The sequence below is a fragment of the Sphaerodactylus townsendi genome, linkage group LG17, assembly GCF_021028975.2.
Source record: "Sphaerodactylus townsendi isolate TG3544 linkage group LG17, MPM_Stown_v2.3, whole genome shotgun sequence".
NCBI classification, from domain to species: domain Eukaryota; kingdom Metazoa; phylum Chordata; class Lepidosauria; order Squamata; family Sphaerodactylidae; genus Sphaerodactylus; species Sphaerodactylus townsendi.
The window spans coordinates 17690231-17702617 of record NC_059441.1 but is presented as its reverse complement, the minus strand read 5'-3'; the positions used below and the strand labels follow the sequence as shown (position 1 = coordinate 17702617).

The 12387-nt window shown below is 44.2% G+C and overlaps 1 protein-coding gene across 1 annotated transcript; it reads right to left on the bottom strand.

The window, feature by feature from the left end:
• On the bottom strand, positions 1–12131 carry SPATA5L1 (spermatogenesis associated 5 like 1). Its single transcript, XM_048482191.1, has 9 exons — positions 11905–12131; positions 9767–10887; positions 8288–8476; positions 6963–7118; positions 5897–6106; positions 5196–5423; positions 2768–2902; positions 1534–1659; positions 1–532 (listed from the first exon to the last, which is right to left on the bottom strand). The coding sequence occupies exons 2-9, from the start codon at positions 10835–10837 to the stop codon at positions 377–379; spliced, it is 2271 nt and encodes a 756-aa protein (XP_048338148.1). The 5' UTR covers positions 10838–10887; positions 11905–12131; the 3' UTR covers positions 1–376.
• Positions 12132–12387: the final 256 nt, after the last annotated feature.

Here is a 12387-nt window from a genome sequence, read left to right as displayed (position 1 = left end):
TGTTCTAAGGCATGATCTTTATTATACTTTAGAAACAGGACATGCATATGTAAAAACAAGAGTAGGCTTGCTGGGGATTTACATTCATACTGTTTTGGGAATATATACACTTTTTCTCCAGTATCAATTACAAGGGAAACTGGTTCTTCCAGTTTGCTGCACTGACTGGCTGGTATCCGTAATGTCAACAGAAACTCTCTCATTCTCCTCACAGTGCCTGTTAAGAATTCTATTGTAGTCTGGGCAGAGCCCCTACAACATAAATTGCACAGGCTTAGTAGAACTGCTGTGACGTATCCTGCAGCTTTCTTTTTCTTTATAAATCGACCATCAGAGTTGGTTGCACAAGTGCAGAGTACACCCCCCCCCAGTCACTTTATAAAAGCCATTTCTGTTTTGTAAATAATTTTTCATAAAAGTCCAACTCTTTGGGTGTTAATGATGGTTTCACAGTCTCAAACGACATCACAAAATGTTTGTACTTCACAGTTGTTGCTTCAACTTTGTTCTCCTGCAGCGCCAATAAAGCAGCCTAAAAGAGAAAAGAAAATGAACACTACTGTACCAATGAATGTGAGAACTGTGTTTATTGTTCACAGTTGGTGTAGTTTTGCTGTCCTTTCCTATACATTTATTTTATGTAAAACATTTACATGCCACCTTTCCACCCAAATAAGGATCCTCACAGTGGCAAACATTAAAGCATGCAAAACATTTCAAACATTAAAACTATATGCAAAATATAAATGTATACAAAATATTTAACAATTAAATGAAGCAAACACATATGAACGGGCAGCAGACCTAATAAGAGTTAGTGAGGGAACTCCAAACAGAGTCTTCACCCAGGCCTCTTCCGCATATGCAGATTAATGCACTTTCAATCCACTTTCACAATGGTTTGAAAATGGATCTTGCTATTCCGCACAGTAAAATCCATCTGCAAGGTGGATTGAAAGTGCTTTATTCTGCATGTGCGGAAGAGGCCCCACTGACAGATGACAACAACAGAGGGAGAAAGATGAATCTCCCTAGGGAGGGAGTTCCAAAGTTTTGGTGTCCTGACTGAGAACGTCTTCTCTTATGTGGTCACCAGTTAGCCTCAGTTGGGTACACATTCTGTAAAAGCTTAGCAAGTGAGAACCATGGAGGGGGAGAAAGACAGTTGCCTGTCCTCCTCTTGTCTTCCAAGAAGAGAACGGGGAACCTAATATTTGCTGTTTTGCCCAACAGGACAGAAAAGACGACATATTCTTAATTTCTGCAGAAGCACCTATAATGGAGGGACTCATCAGTTGTTGACATAATCCTGTAGGATCTTTTAAGATGAGGCAGAGAACACCAGAACTCTTGGTTTGAGAGTTGTCACAAGAGTTGCCACATAAAAAGCAGCAACTTCACACTATTCGCAGTGCTGTTTCTCAAAGACATGAGACACCCTAGGCATATTCCAGAAGCGGATGCATGACATTAAATTACACTGATCTTACATCTCAAATCACTGGGGGTTTAAGAGAAGAAACCTTGCCTTACCTCCTTACAGAGATTCTCAAGATCAGCTCCAGTAAACAGTTTAGCTTGGGCTGCTATATCTTCTAGAGACACATCTGCATCTATAGGAATTCTTTCAGTGCAGATTTTCAAAATAGAAAGCTTTCCCTATTGCAGAAAGCAAAAGAGAGATACAGACCTGTTTGTGTACTTCTTTACTGGACAAAGCTGCAATCTTATGCACGCTCAGAATGAAATCGAATGTACACCGTATAGCACAGGAAGGCTGAAATGCAATTGCAGATTAACCTACCTGCATGTCAGTTAATCAATTCAGGAACCAGGCAGAAGAGCATTTAAAACTGTGGTTTTAAGGGTAAGCCGCAGAACGGCTGAAATACAACTCTTAAGTATCCTTGTGAATCTGATCTTACTTAGGAAGAAACTTTAGCGGGACTTCAGTAAACATGCACAGCATTTAGGTGTATGCAATTAATTGAGAATATGTCCCAGTGGAACATGAAAGCAAATGTGGACATAGACAAAGATAAAACAAACCGCTCATCATACTCTCGTGGTGCTTAATATCTGCCTTCATGATGACCTGAAATGTCTATCTTGGCAATCCCTCTCTAATACTGTGTAGCAAAGATTTCTAACCCTATGCAATCCCAGTGCATGGCAAAGGATTCTGGGTATACCCTCTATGACAGTGGTGGCGAATTGGCCATGCTGGCAGGGGCTGATGGGAATTGTAGTCCATAACATCTGGAGTGCCAAAGGTTCGCCACCACGGCTCTATGACATTCTAAGTTAAGATGTGGCAATGACTGTAGAGTGGTAGAGTGACTGTAAGGCCTGACTGTAGAGTGGTTTCAACATTCCCTTCACCGGCAATTCTAGAAAATCTGTATGTCTTCCATTACAGATATTCCTGGTAACTTCCTGAGGCATTCCAGGATTCCTAGGAACATAGCTTGAATATCACGATTCAGTTCAAAGTTATTGAACATTTATTAAACATTAATATTATTAAAAATTTAGAACAATTAGCATACTTTTTCTGTTTATCACCCTGAGTTTGGAATTTGTGGCCCCTTCCGCACATGCAAAATAATGCATTTTCAAACCACTTTCACAACTGTTTGCAAGTGGATTTTGTCATTCCGCACAGTTTCAAAGAGCACTGAAAGCAGTTTGAAAGTGCATTACTCTGCATGTGCGGAATGAGCCTTAGACTCCGTCTGTTCAGTCATATATGGGTTTTATTCTGTACCTTCTGATCAGGAGGAGGAACATATATAAGCTTGTCCAACCGGCCAGGACGCAACAAGGCATCATCCAACATGTCTGGTCTATTTGTTGCAGCCACAATCATAACATCTTTGTTGAAAACCTCCTGAAGTTCCAACTAGTAAGAAGGTACACATTTAAAATGATGAAATAAATATCCATTCATGCATTTAGTTTGTATCCTTCCTATTTCCCAAAGTTATGCCTGAACACCCCCCTGCCATGCTTTATAATAAATAAAGAAAAAAGTAATCTATGCAACTACTTATATCATTCTGTCCAGTGCTATAAAACTAAAAATCATAGGAAAAGCAGTGCTTTTGAATCTAATTATTACAATGAAACCCCACAGGTGTAGCTAATTATTACTGCAACTCAATAAAGCATCTATAATTTAACTGAAATTCCCAGTCCCTCAGCATATAACTGTATGGTTTTAAATAAAAATAAATAAGCAAGAAAGCAAGCACATTCATGTGAGGAACAGGTTTCAAAACCATCTGTCTGCAACGGTGCCTTGTTTATTTTGCAGATTTCATTTGTCAACCAGGATACTGAAAAACTGATTAGGAAAAAAAAATAAAATGTGCAAGAAAGTGAACATTTGCAAAAGAAATATATTTAATATTATGTGCAATGGACTTGGTAGGAACATAAGAACATAAGAACTAGCCAGCTGGATCAGACCAGAGTCCATCTAGTCCAGCATTCTGCTACTCGCAGTGGCCCACCAGGTGCATTTGGGAGCTCACATGCAGGAGGTGAGAGCAATGGCCTTCTGCTGCTGCTGCTCCTGAGCACCTGGTCTGCTAAGGCATTTGCAATCTGAGATCAAGGAGGATCCAGATTGGTAGCCATAGATCGACTTCTCCATAAATCTGTCCAAGCCCCTTTTAAAGCTATCCAGGTTAGTGGCCATCACCACCTCCTGTGGCAGCATATTCCAAACACCAATCACACGTTGCGTGAAGAAGTGTTTCCTTTTATTAGTCCTAATTCTTCCCCCCAGCATTTTCAATGGATGCCCCCTGGTTCTAGTATTGTGAGAAAGAGAGAAAAATTTCTCTCTGTCGACATTTTCTACCCCATGCATCAATTTATAGACTTCAATCATATCCCCCCTCAGACGTCTCCTCTCCAAACTAAAGAGTCCCAAACGCTGCAGCCTCTCCTCGTAAGGAAGGTGCTCCAATCCTTCAATCATCCTTGTTGCCCTTCTCTGCACTTTTTCTATCTCTTTGATATCCTTTTTGAGATGTGGTGACTAGAACTGAACACAGTACTCCAAGTGCGGTCGCACCATGGCTTGATATAAGGGCATGACAATCCTTGCAGTTTTATTATCAACTCCTTTCCTAATTATCCCCAGCATAGAGTTTGCCTTTTTCACAAACTTACTGCTCTAAAATTATTACATCTGAGGTTGGCCTTTTCTTTCTGCTGTCCCTGCTGACTGTGAGCTCTGCCACCAGCATTTATGCACAAGTGCTGGAGAAATCAAGAAGTGCTATTGCGGGAAGTGCCAGCAGGAATTGAAGGGCAATGGAACAGTCCTGTATTGCTAATATCTTTGTGGATATACAGTGATATTTGATGCACAGTCACTCCAATCTAAACACACTGACTTCAGTGGGCTGAGAATAGAGTACCTTTGCACAGGATTGCACAGTTTATGTGTAAAGATGGTTCCCATAGCCATGGTTTGTTGCCTTGGTTAAGATCCCAACATTGCAGAAGATGGAAAACGTTAACCTAGGCATGGTGTAGTGGTTAAGAGCAGATGCACTCTAATCTGGAGAACTGGGTTTGATTCCACACTCTGCCACTTGAGCTGTGGAGGCTTATCTGGTGAACCAGATTAGCTTGAGCACGCCAACCCATGCCAGCTGAGTGACCTTGGGCTAGTCACAGTTCTTCGGAGCTCTCTCAGCCTCACCCACTTCACAGGGTGTTTGTTGTGAGGGGGGAAGGGAAAGGAGATTGTAAGCCCCTTTGTGTCTCCTTACAGGAGAGAAAGGGGAATATAAATCCAAACTCTTCCTCTTCATAGTCTGTATGGGGGGCCATCAGCAAGACTTATTTGGCATTTTGGAAATAGAAAAACTGTCTGGTGCTCATGTAACATTTAGCCATGGTTAAAGCAAATCCTGTTTTTAAAAATCCCCATTAATAGCTAAACCATGGTTAGGATAATCTTTAACCATGGTATTTAGAAAGGAACTGAACAATGGCTAAGTATGAGCAGTGTAGTCCTAAGCCAGTCTTGTCTTACTAAAGATGTTCTGGTACCATTTTTATGGCTTCACTTATGCCACAACTGATTCAGCAGGAGAAACAACGAGTTGCTCCTCTACAAAGACAAGTTATTTTTTTAAAAACAGCTATTTCTATGTAATCACGTGAAAAGATACCTCTTTATAATTTTCAATTTGTTCTCGGCAGTCACCGTCCAGCTCTGCTTTATTTCCTCTTCTCTCAGTGACCTTAAGTCCGACGCCATCCAATTCATTGAGAAGGACAGAAAGAACTCTTTCTTGTACGCCATGCCCCCTTTTACCAACTGATCGGGAACCCAGGATAGAATCAATTTCATCTAGAAACACTATTGCTGGAGTATTTGCTCTTGCTTGACGAAAGACCTTGAGGTAGGGTGTACAAAGAGATAAAAATGAAGGACATTTGTGTATCATTCGTGTCAAGTTTTTAAGTACGCTTTGTCCTGCAATTTTGTGGAACAAAGTAATGGAAAACTAATTCTAACCGTGCTTCTTTGTTCTGCTCACACACCATTACTCAATTTCAGCAAAAAGTAGCTTGATGTTACATCTAAACCAGCACATTCTTATCTGTACCAAACCTGCAAATCAGGATTCTAATCAATGGTTTATTCCCTATTTGGAATCATGGTTTGGAGAGCTAGTGAGAACTACTGCTGGCTGGTTTAGATGCCAGGGAAAGCAAAACTGGGAAATTACTAAGAAGATGATCAGAGGAGGAAATTCACACAATTAAGCCCCTTGCAGGACTGTTTGTAGCTCAAAACGATGGACCTACAGCTCTGACAAATGAAAGAATAAGCATGACTACATAGATATATCCTTATGAACCAAACCTGGGATAAAATCTTCTCTGAGTCACCAACATATGGTGAGAAAAGATCAGCGCTGCTCACAGACAGAAAGGAACAGTGGGTGCTTGTGGCTGCTGCCTTCACAAGCGTAGTTTTGGCACAACCTGATGGTCCATACAAAAGGATTCCTTTCGGCCGGGCCAGCCCCATCCTGACGAATGCCTTGGGGAATTTTATTGGCCACTCGATGCTCTGCAAACAGAAGCAGGTACGCACATTAATTCCTCGTGCAATTATGTCACACAAGCCAACACACCTTTGAGTCTTCCTACTGGTGACTACCCTCTGCCCCACAGGAACCCATGGGCCCCACAAGCTAGAGAATAACTGCAATCTTGTTTTGGTCTGTTTTAAAGTCTAAACAAATTGAACTTGTAAACTTCTTTAAACCCCTTTAAAAGGGGCTTGGACAGATTTATGGAGGAGAAGTCGATTTATGGCTACCAATCTTGATCCTCTTTGATCTGAGATTGCAAATGCCTTAACAGTCCAGGTGCTCGGGAGCAACAGCCACAGAAGGCCATTGCTTTCACATCCTGCATGTGAGCTCCCAAAGGCACCTGGTGGGCCACTGCGAGTAGCAGAGAGCTGGACTAGATGGACTCTGGTCTGATCCAGCTGGCTTGTTCTTATGTTCTTTGCAAGCATGGGAGATGATTTTTTAAAAACAAACCTCCCCCCCTCCCAGATGCTATAGGATAGCAGCTAACATTGTTGAACGTCCAGCGTTCAGACAGGTGAATATGTCCCTGCTTTGCATAGCATCCATGAGGTGCTCTGAAGTACAACTGTACACATGAAATACACATGGGATGAACAGTTTAGAGCAGAGGTCTGCAACCAGCGGCTCTCCAGATGTTCACGGACTACAGTTCCCATCAGCCCCTGCCACCATGGCCAATTGGCCATGCTGGCAGGGGCTGATGGGAATTGTAGTCTGTGAACATCTGGAGAGCCGCAGGTTGCAGACCCCTGGTTTAGAGGAATTAGGGGACCATTTCACAGCAAAAGAAGTAGTGACCCTTTAAGAATCAGCTGTGTACTCTACCTGCTTTAACTTTAGCTTCACATCTTCAAGGCCCCCAATTTGATCCCAGGTGATAGGCTTAAAGTCGGACAGCCCAATTCCGCTTCGAAAAGACGACGGCTGAATCTTTTTCAGTGCTCCATAGAAGTCTGACATGTTAACTGCATTAACCGAGTCCTGGGAAATACAAGAAGAACAAAGATTTTTAGCATTTATATAGCCCATTTCCCACTCAAAAACTGTCAACTTATCGCAGTTAAGAACATAAGAACATAAGAACTAGCCTGCTGGATCAGACCAGAGTCCATCTAGTCCAGCATTCTGCTACTCGCAGTGGCCCACCAGGTGCCTTTGGGAGCTCACATGCAGGATGTGAAAGCAATGGCCTGCTGCTGCTGCTGCTGCTGCTCCTGAGCACAGTTGTTACAACAGCCATGACAGGAAGGACAGTAGTATTATTCTAGCAGTAGAGGAGGGGTGTCAAGGCAGAGAGGGTGAGTATCTTGGCTAAGGGCATCTAACGAGGAAAGCAGAGATGAGATCTGAATCAGCGACATTCTGGATTACTGCTCGTTTTCATAACAGCTTAAAGCAGTGGTGGTGAACCTATGGCATGGGTGCCAGAGGTGGCACTCAGAGCCCTCTCTGTGGGCATGCATGCAGAGTTCGTCATGGGTTTTTTTAAAATCACCCCACAGACCTCTAGGCTGACCTGGGCCGCTGGGCACGACATGTGGGTAACCCTGTTAAGTGCTGTTAAACCCCACTGATTTTTATGGGAAGAACTAAAGTGCAATCCTTTACCTGGGAGTAAGCTCGGTTGCTGGCAATGGGGCTTGCTTCTACACCCTCCTAGGGTTGTAATTCACCCATTCGAAGCGTTTCACGGTTGCTTCAAAGCAAAGCCACCGACTACCCCAAGCTTACTCCCGAGTAATGCGTGCCTTGGAGCTAACCATTTTTTCTAAACTAAAACCTCAGTATTCAGGTTAAATTGCTGTGTTGGCACTTTGCGATAAATAAGTGGGGTGTGGGTTGCAGTTTGGGCACTCGGTCTTGAAAAGGTTCGCCATCACTGGCCTAAAGTCTGTGAGCAGCCACACCATTCCGCAATCTGTCCGTGCATGTGGATCATCAAACTACCAAGTCTTAACACATTGATTCTACAGACACAAAGTGCTGTGTGCTGTGCTGTGCGACACGGTGCTGGCTCGAGGTCATTCAATACACTGATTACTCAAAGGGATGAAGCACTGAGGATTTAACTCCAAGCAAAATAGTGCTAGTGGACAACGGAGAAAACACAGGCAATACACTTAGGGCTGCCGTTTGCAATGGATTCTTACCGAACAAGCCCGAAACACAGCCTGCAGGGCGGCTTCTCTGCAGAGGGCTGTCAGGTCAGCTCCGACGTAACCTGTTGTTATTTCTGCAAGCTCCAGCAAATTAACGTCACTGGACGACACGGGCATGCCAGCAGTAATCAGCTGCAGGATGGATTTCCTCTGCGAAAGGGTTGGTGTCCCAATGATAATCTGAAAGCAGCCAAAGACAAATAAAAAACAGAAACAAGTTGCTATTTTTTGGGTTAACCCCTGAGCACAGAATCATAGAGCTGGAAGAGACATGAAGGAACATCGAGTCCAACCCCCTGAATTGCAGGAACACATAATCAAAGCACTCCTGACAGATGGCCACCCAGCCTCTGTTTAAAAACCTCCAAAGAAGGAGACTCCAGCACACTCCGAGGTGGTGAATTCCACTGTCGAACAGCCCTGACTGTCAGGAGGTTTTTCCTGATGTTTAGGTGGAATCTCTTTTCCTTCACCTTGAACTCCTGGCAAGTCAAAGCTTATTGTACCCTGCCCATGGGGTTGGTGATAGGTGGGAAATAAGTACAAAGATAAATAAATAAATAACCTAGTTCTAACAAAAACATGGTCTGAGACTCTATTTTGAGAGCCAGACCTAAATCAGTCAGATGAGCTGAATTTTAATAACCTGATGCCTTCCTCCAACCTAAAAGATCTTCTTCTGGTGTAAATGTCTCTACTTCCAGGGGAAGGCTATTTCTTGCCTCTCCTGATGTTTAAAAAACTTAAAATGATCCTACTCATTTAACCAAAGGTTACTCTTTTTTCACTAGTACCATATTTTTCACCAGTGCCATGTTAGAATTTGAATAAACCAGGCAATTCTCTGATGTTCATCAGAAGAAAATATATGGGCACTGCCAATTAGCTATCACTATAGTTTTCCAGCCTATGGTGGCATATTATGTCTATACTGTGAATTTAAACCAGTTTCAAACCCATTTAACTGTAAAGTGAATATCAACATTGCAATTTTATTTCTGAGAAAGGATGATGATGAAGAAGAAGAGTTTGGATTTATACCCCACCTTTCTCTCCTGTAAGGAGACGCACAGTGGCTTACAAACTCCTTTCCCTTCCTCTCCTCACAACAGACACCTTGGGAGGTAGGTGGGACTGAGAGAGTTCTGAGAGAACGGTGACTAGCCCAAGGTCACCCAGCAGGAATTTAGGAGTGTGGAAACACATCCGGTTCACCAGATAGGCCTCTGCCATTCAGGCGGAGGAGTGGGGAATCAACCCCGTTCTCTAGATTAGAATCCACCTGCTCTTAACCACCACAAAGGATACTTTCAAGAACTATAACTCCCACAGCCCTTTGAGGGAATCCACTGCATTGGTGGAAACCGGTATCAAATGTCCCCAGGTTTCTAGTGAATAACAGTCTCCCTCACTTTCTGCCAAGTGACACACCAACCGGAAACAACACATTCAGAAACGAGATATAACCACCTCACGGTCAATTCTGCCCGGCCTTCTCAGTGCAGGGTCTAGAGCATCGGGTCTATTTGTGGCTGCCACGATCACCATCTTGCTTCTTCCACCAATACCATCGATAAGAGTTAGCAACTGAGCCACCAGGCGATTTTCAGGAGCGTTGTTTGAACATTCTCGCTTAGGGCACAAGGAATCGATCTCATCGATAAAAAGAACCGTCGGCCCTTCGGCAGACATTTCGCTGGCTTGTTCGAATGCGCGCCGCAGGTTCTCCTCACTTTCACCAGGTCTTGAACCATACACAACGGGGCCATTGATGCAAAAGAGGCAAGCCCCCACTTCTTCAGCGACTGCTTTGACAAGAAGAGTCTTTCCCACACCAGGAGGCCCCACCAAAAGCACTCCTCTTGGAAGAGAAAGGCCTAATTCCTGGAAAGTTTTGGGGAAGTGCAAAGGCAAGTCAATCATCTCTTTCAATGACTTATGGACGTCCTTCATCCCGGCCACTAGATTTCTTGCACTGTCTTCCACCAAAAGGTCATACCAATCTAGTGTGACCACCTCTTTTACAAGAACATGGGTTTTTAGGGTGACTAAGCCGGCATCTTCTGTGGCAGGCCCCACAGACAATATTTCAACGCAGGCCACTGGATTGCTCAGAAGTGGACTGAACGTAATAACATGATGAAGGGAAACATACGCATCTCGCAGTAGTTCTCTGGCCAATTCCTGCAGCATACCTTTGGAAGTATTTTTTGTCACAGCCCCTTTCTTAAGGATCACCTTGACTGTCAGTTTTCTCAGTTTGTGACGTTCCAGCATTTGCAAGTGATCCGTGCTCAGAGTCAGATTCTGTAAATGTTTCACCTTCAAGCTGCGAGTTCTACACTTCAGGTCGAGTTGCAAGTAGCCGTCGGCCAAGTCGTGCCTAGGCCAGGCTGTGCACACGCAAATTCCTGTGGGCAAGGTGATCTTAACTGGGGAGCCCAGTTTGGCACCCAGGGAGGAGAAAGCGGCAGGCCCCAATCTGCACCTCTGGGTGCCTTCATCTCCTGGATCCAGTGGGAGCACTTTTAATAAAACCATCTTCAAAAGCTCGTCACGGATTGGTGCAAATCACGCACACAGGCATTTCCCTGAAAAAAAGGAGGACGGTCAGCTCTATGAAATGAAAATACAGACAAGAGCCTCTTTCCAGATTTCATTAGGGGCTGAAATGGTAGTGGTGTGGATTCACGTAAAGATTCAAACACCAGCTCATAGGTATATGTTGCAAAAGGGTGGTGCATTTTCAGAGAAGTTACTTCGTAAGGGCCTACCTAAAAAAAATGACCAACCTGGGATGAGGACCGCCCTCTTCTTTCCCTAAACAGCACTGCTGAGAAGAGGCCGTGGATCAGTGGTACAGCATACAATTTTAGTGCTGAACCTCACAGGTTTTCTTAGTTTGTGACGTTCCAGGATTTGCAAGTGATCAGTACACAGAGTCAGATTCTGTAAACGTTTCGCCTTTAAGCTGCGAGTCTTCACCCAAAAGGCTCAGGCAGCAGGTCACACTAAAAACCTTTGCCTGAGCCCCTGGACAGCCACTGCTGGTCAGAACAGACAATACTGAGACCCAATAAATCAAAGGCCTGTGCTGTTTTCTCTAGCAGTTTAGGAAGGAAGCCCAGGCAGCCCCAGCTGTGCTCTGGAACTAGGACTGGAAGAATGCCGAAGGGTCGTTTTGCACTTGTTGAGCAGCTGTGACTGGAACCAGGCTCCCAACAGCTGTACACCTGTCAAAACGGACACACAATCTTCATGCATATAACTGTTGACATGTGTATATCCACAGCCTTTACCACATACCAATGAACACTCTTGCAGGGAAGACACGCAGCATCCAGCCAACTCTGTATATGGTTTGATTCTGGACAGCCATGAAATCTACCGGAATTTACTCTATAAATTATGCAAAGTCTGTGTCTGGGCACGTGCAGAGTGCGCACTGTTGGCAACTGCCAATCAATCCCCAGATTGTTTTTCGGAGGGGGGGCATTTGCTAAATAGCAGGACGGATGGCTACATCACTTAAACCTGCCGCACGTGATCTCTGGATAATAATTTGGGCCGGTGTATTTAAAGACGAAAAAGCAATGTTTTTGCCCTACCTTTCCAAACCGACACCTCGAACGCTGTTATCTGCTGCGATGTTTTGGAAGAGCCGGAAGCGACTTAATGGTGCTGAAATCAGACACGTGAATTGCGGATCCTGGCAGTAAGGTTGCACTCCAGACGCAAAATGCAGAGATGAACACCCCACAAACCCATCTTCTCCCTCCCACCGCTGGATAAAGTTGTGAAAACCCCGTTTTGGAGAAACCCACAAAACGTGCTCTGCAACAGACCAGCAATGCAGAATAGCAATGCATCAATTGGCTAGCACCGTTGCCAATCAACGCTAGATGGGCAGGCTCTTACCTTGATCGACTCCCCTTTCCTCCGGCCAAATCAGGGACGGCGGTTGAGTGGAGGCGGGACATCCAGTCACTCAATCAGAGAAAGCAGGAAGGGACAAGGGAAGAGGCTTCTGATTGGGCAGTCTCTGACAATGGGCGGAGCTTTGCCCCAAAGGGGAAACTTGAAACTGAACA

Coding starts and splice junctions, on each gene's coding strand:
- SPATA5L1 (XM_048482191.1), bottom strand. CDS start 10,837: ATGGTTTTATTAAAAGTGCTCCCACTGGATCCAGGAGATGAAGGCACC. Junction 8,477..9,766: donor CGGGCAGAATTGACCGTGAG/GTGGTTATATCT, acceptor GGCTGCTTTCAG/ATTATCATTGGGACACCAAC. Junction 1,660..2,767: donor TTCCTCCTCCTGATCAGAAG/GTACAGAATAAA, acceptor TTTCTGCAATAG/GGAAAGCTTTCTATTTTGAA.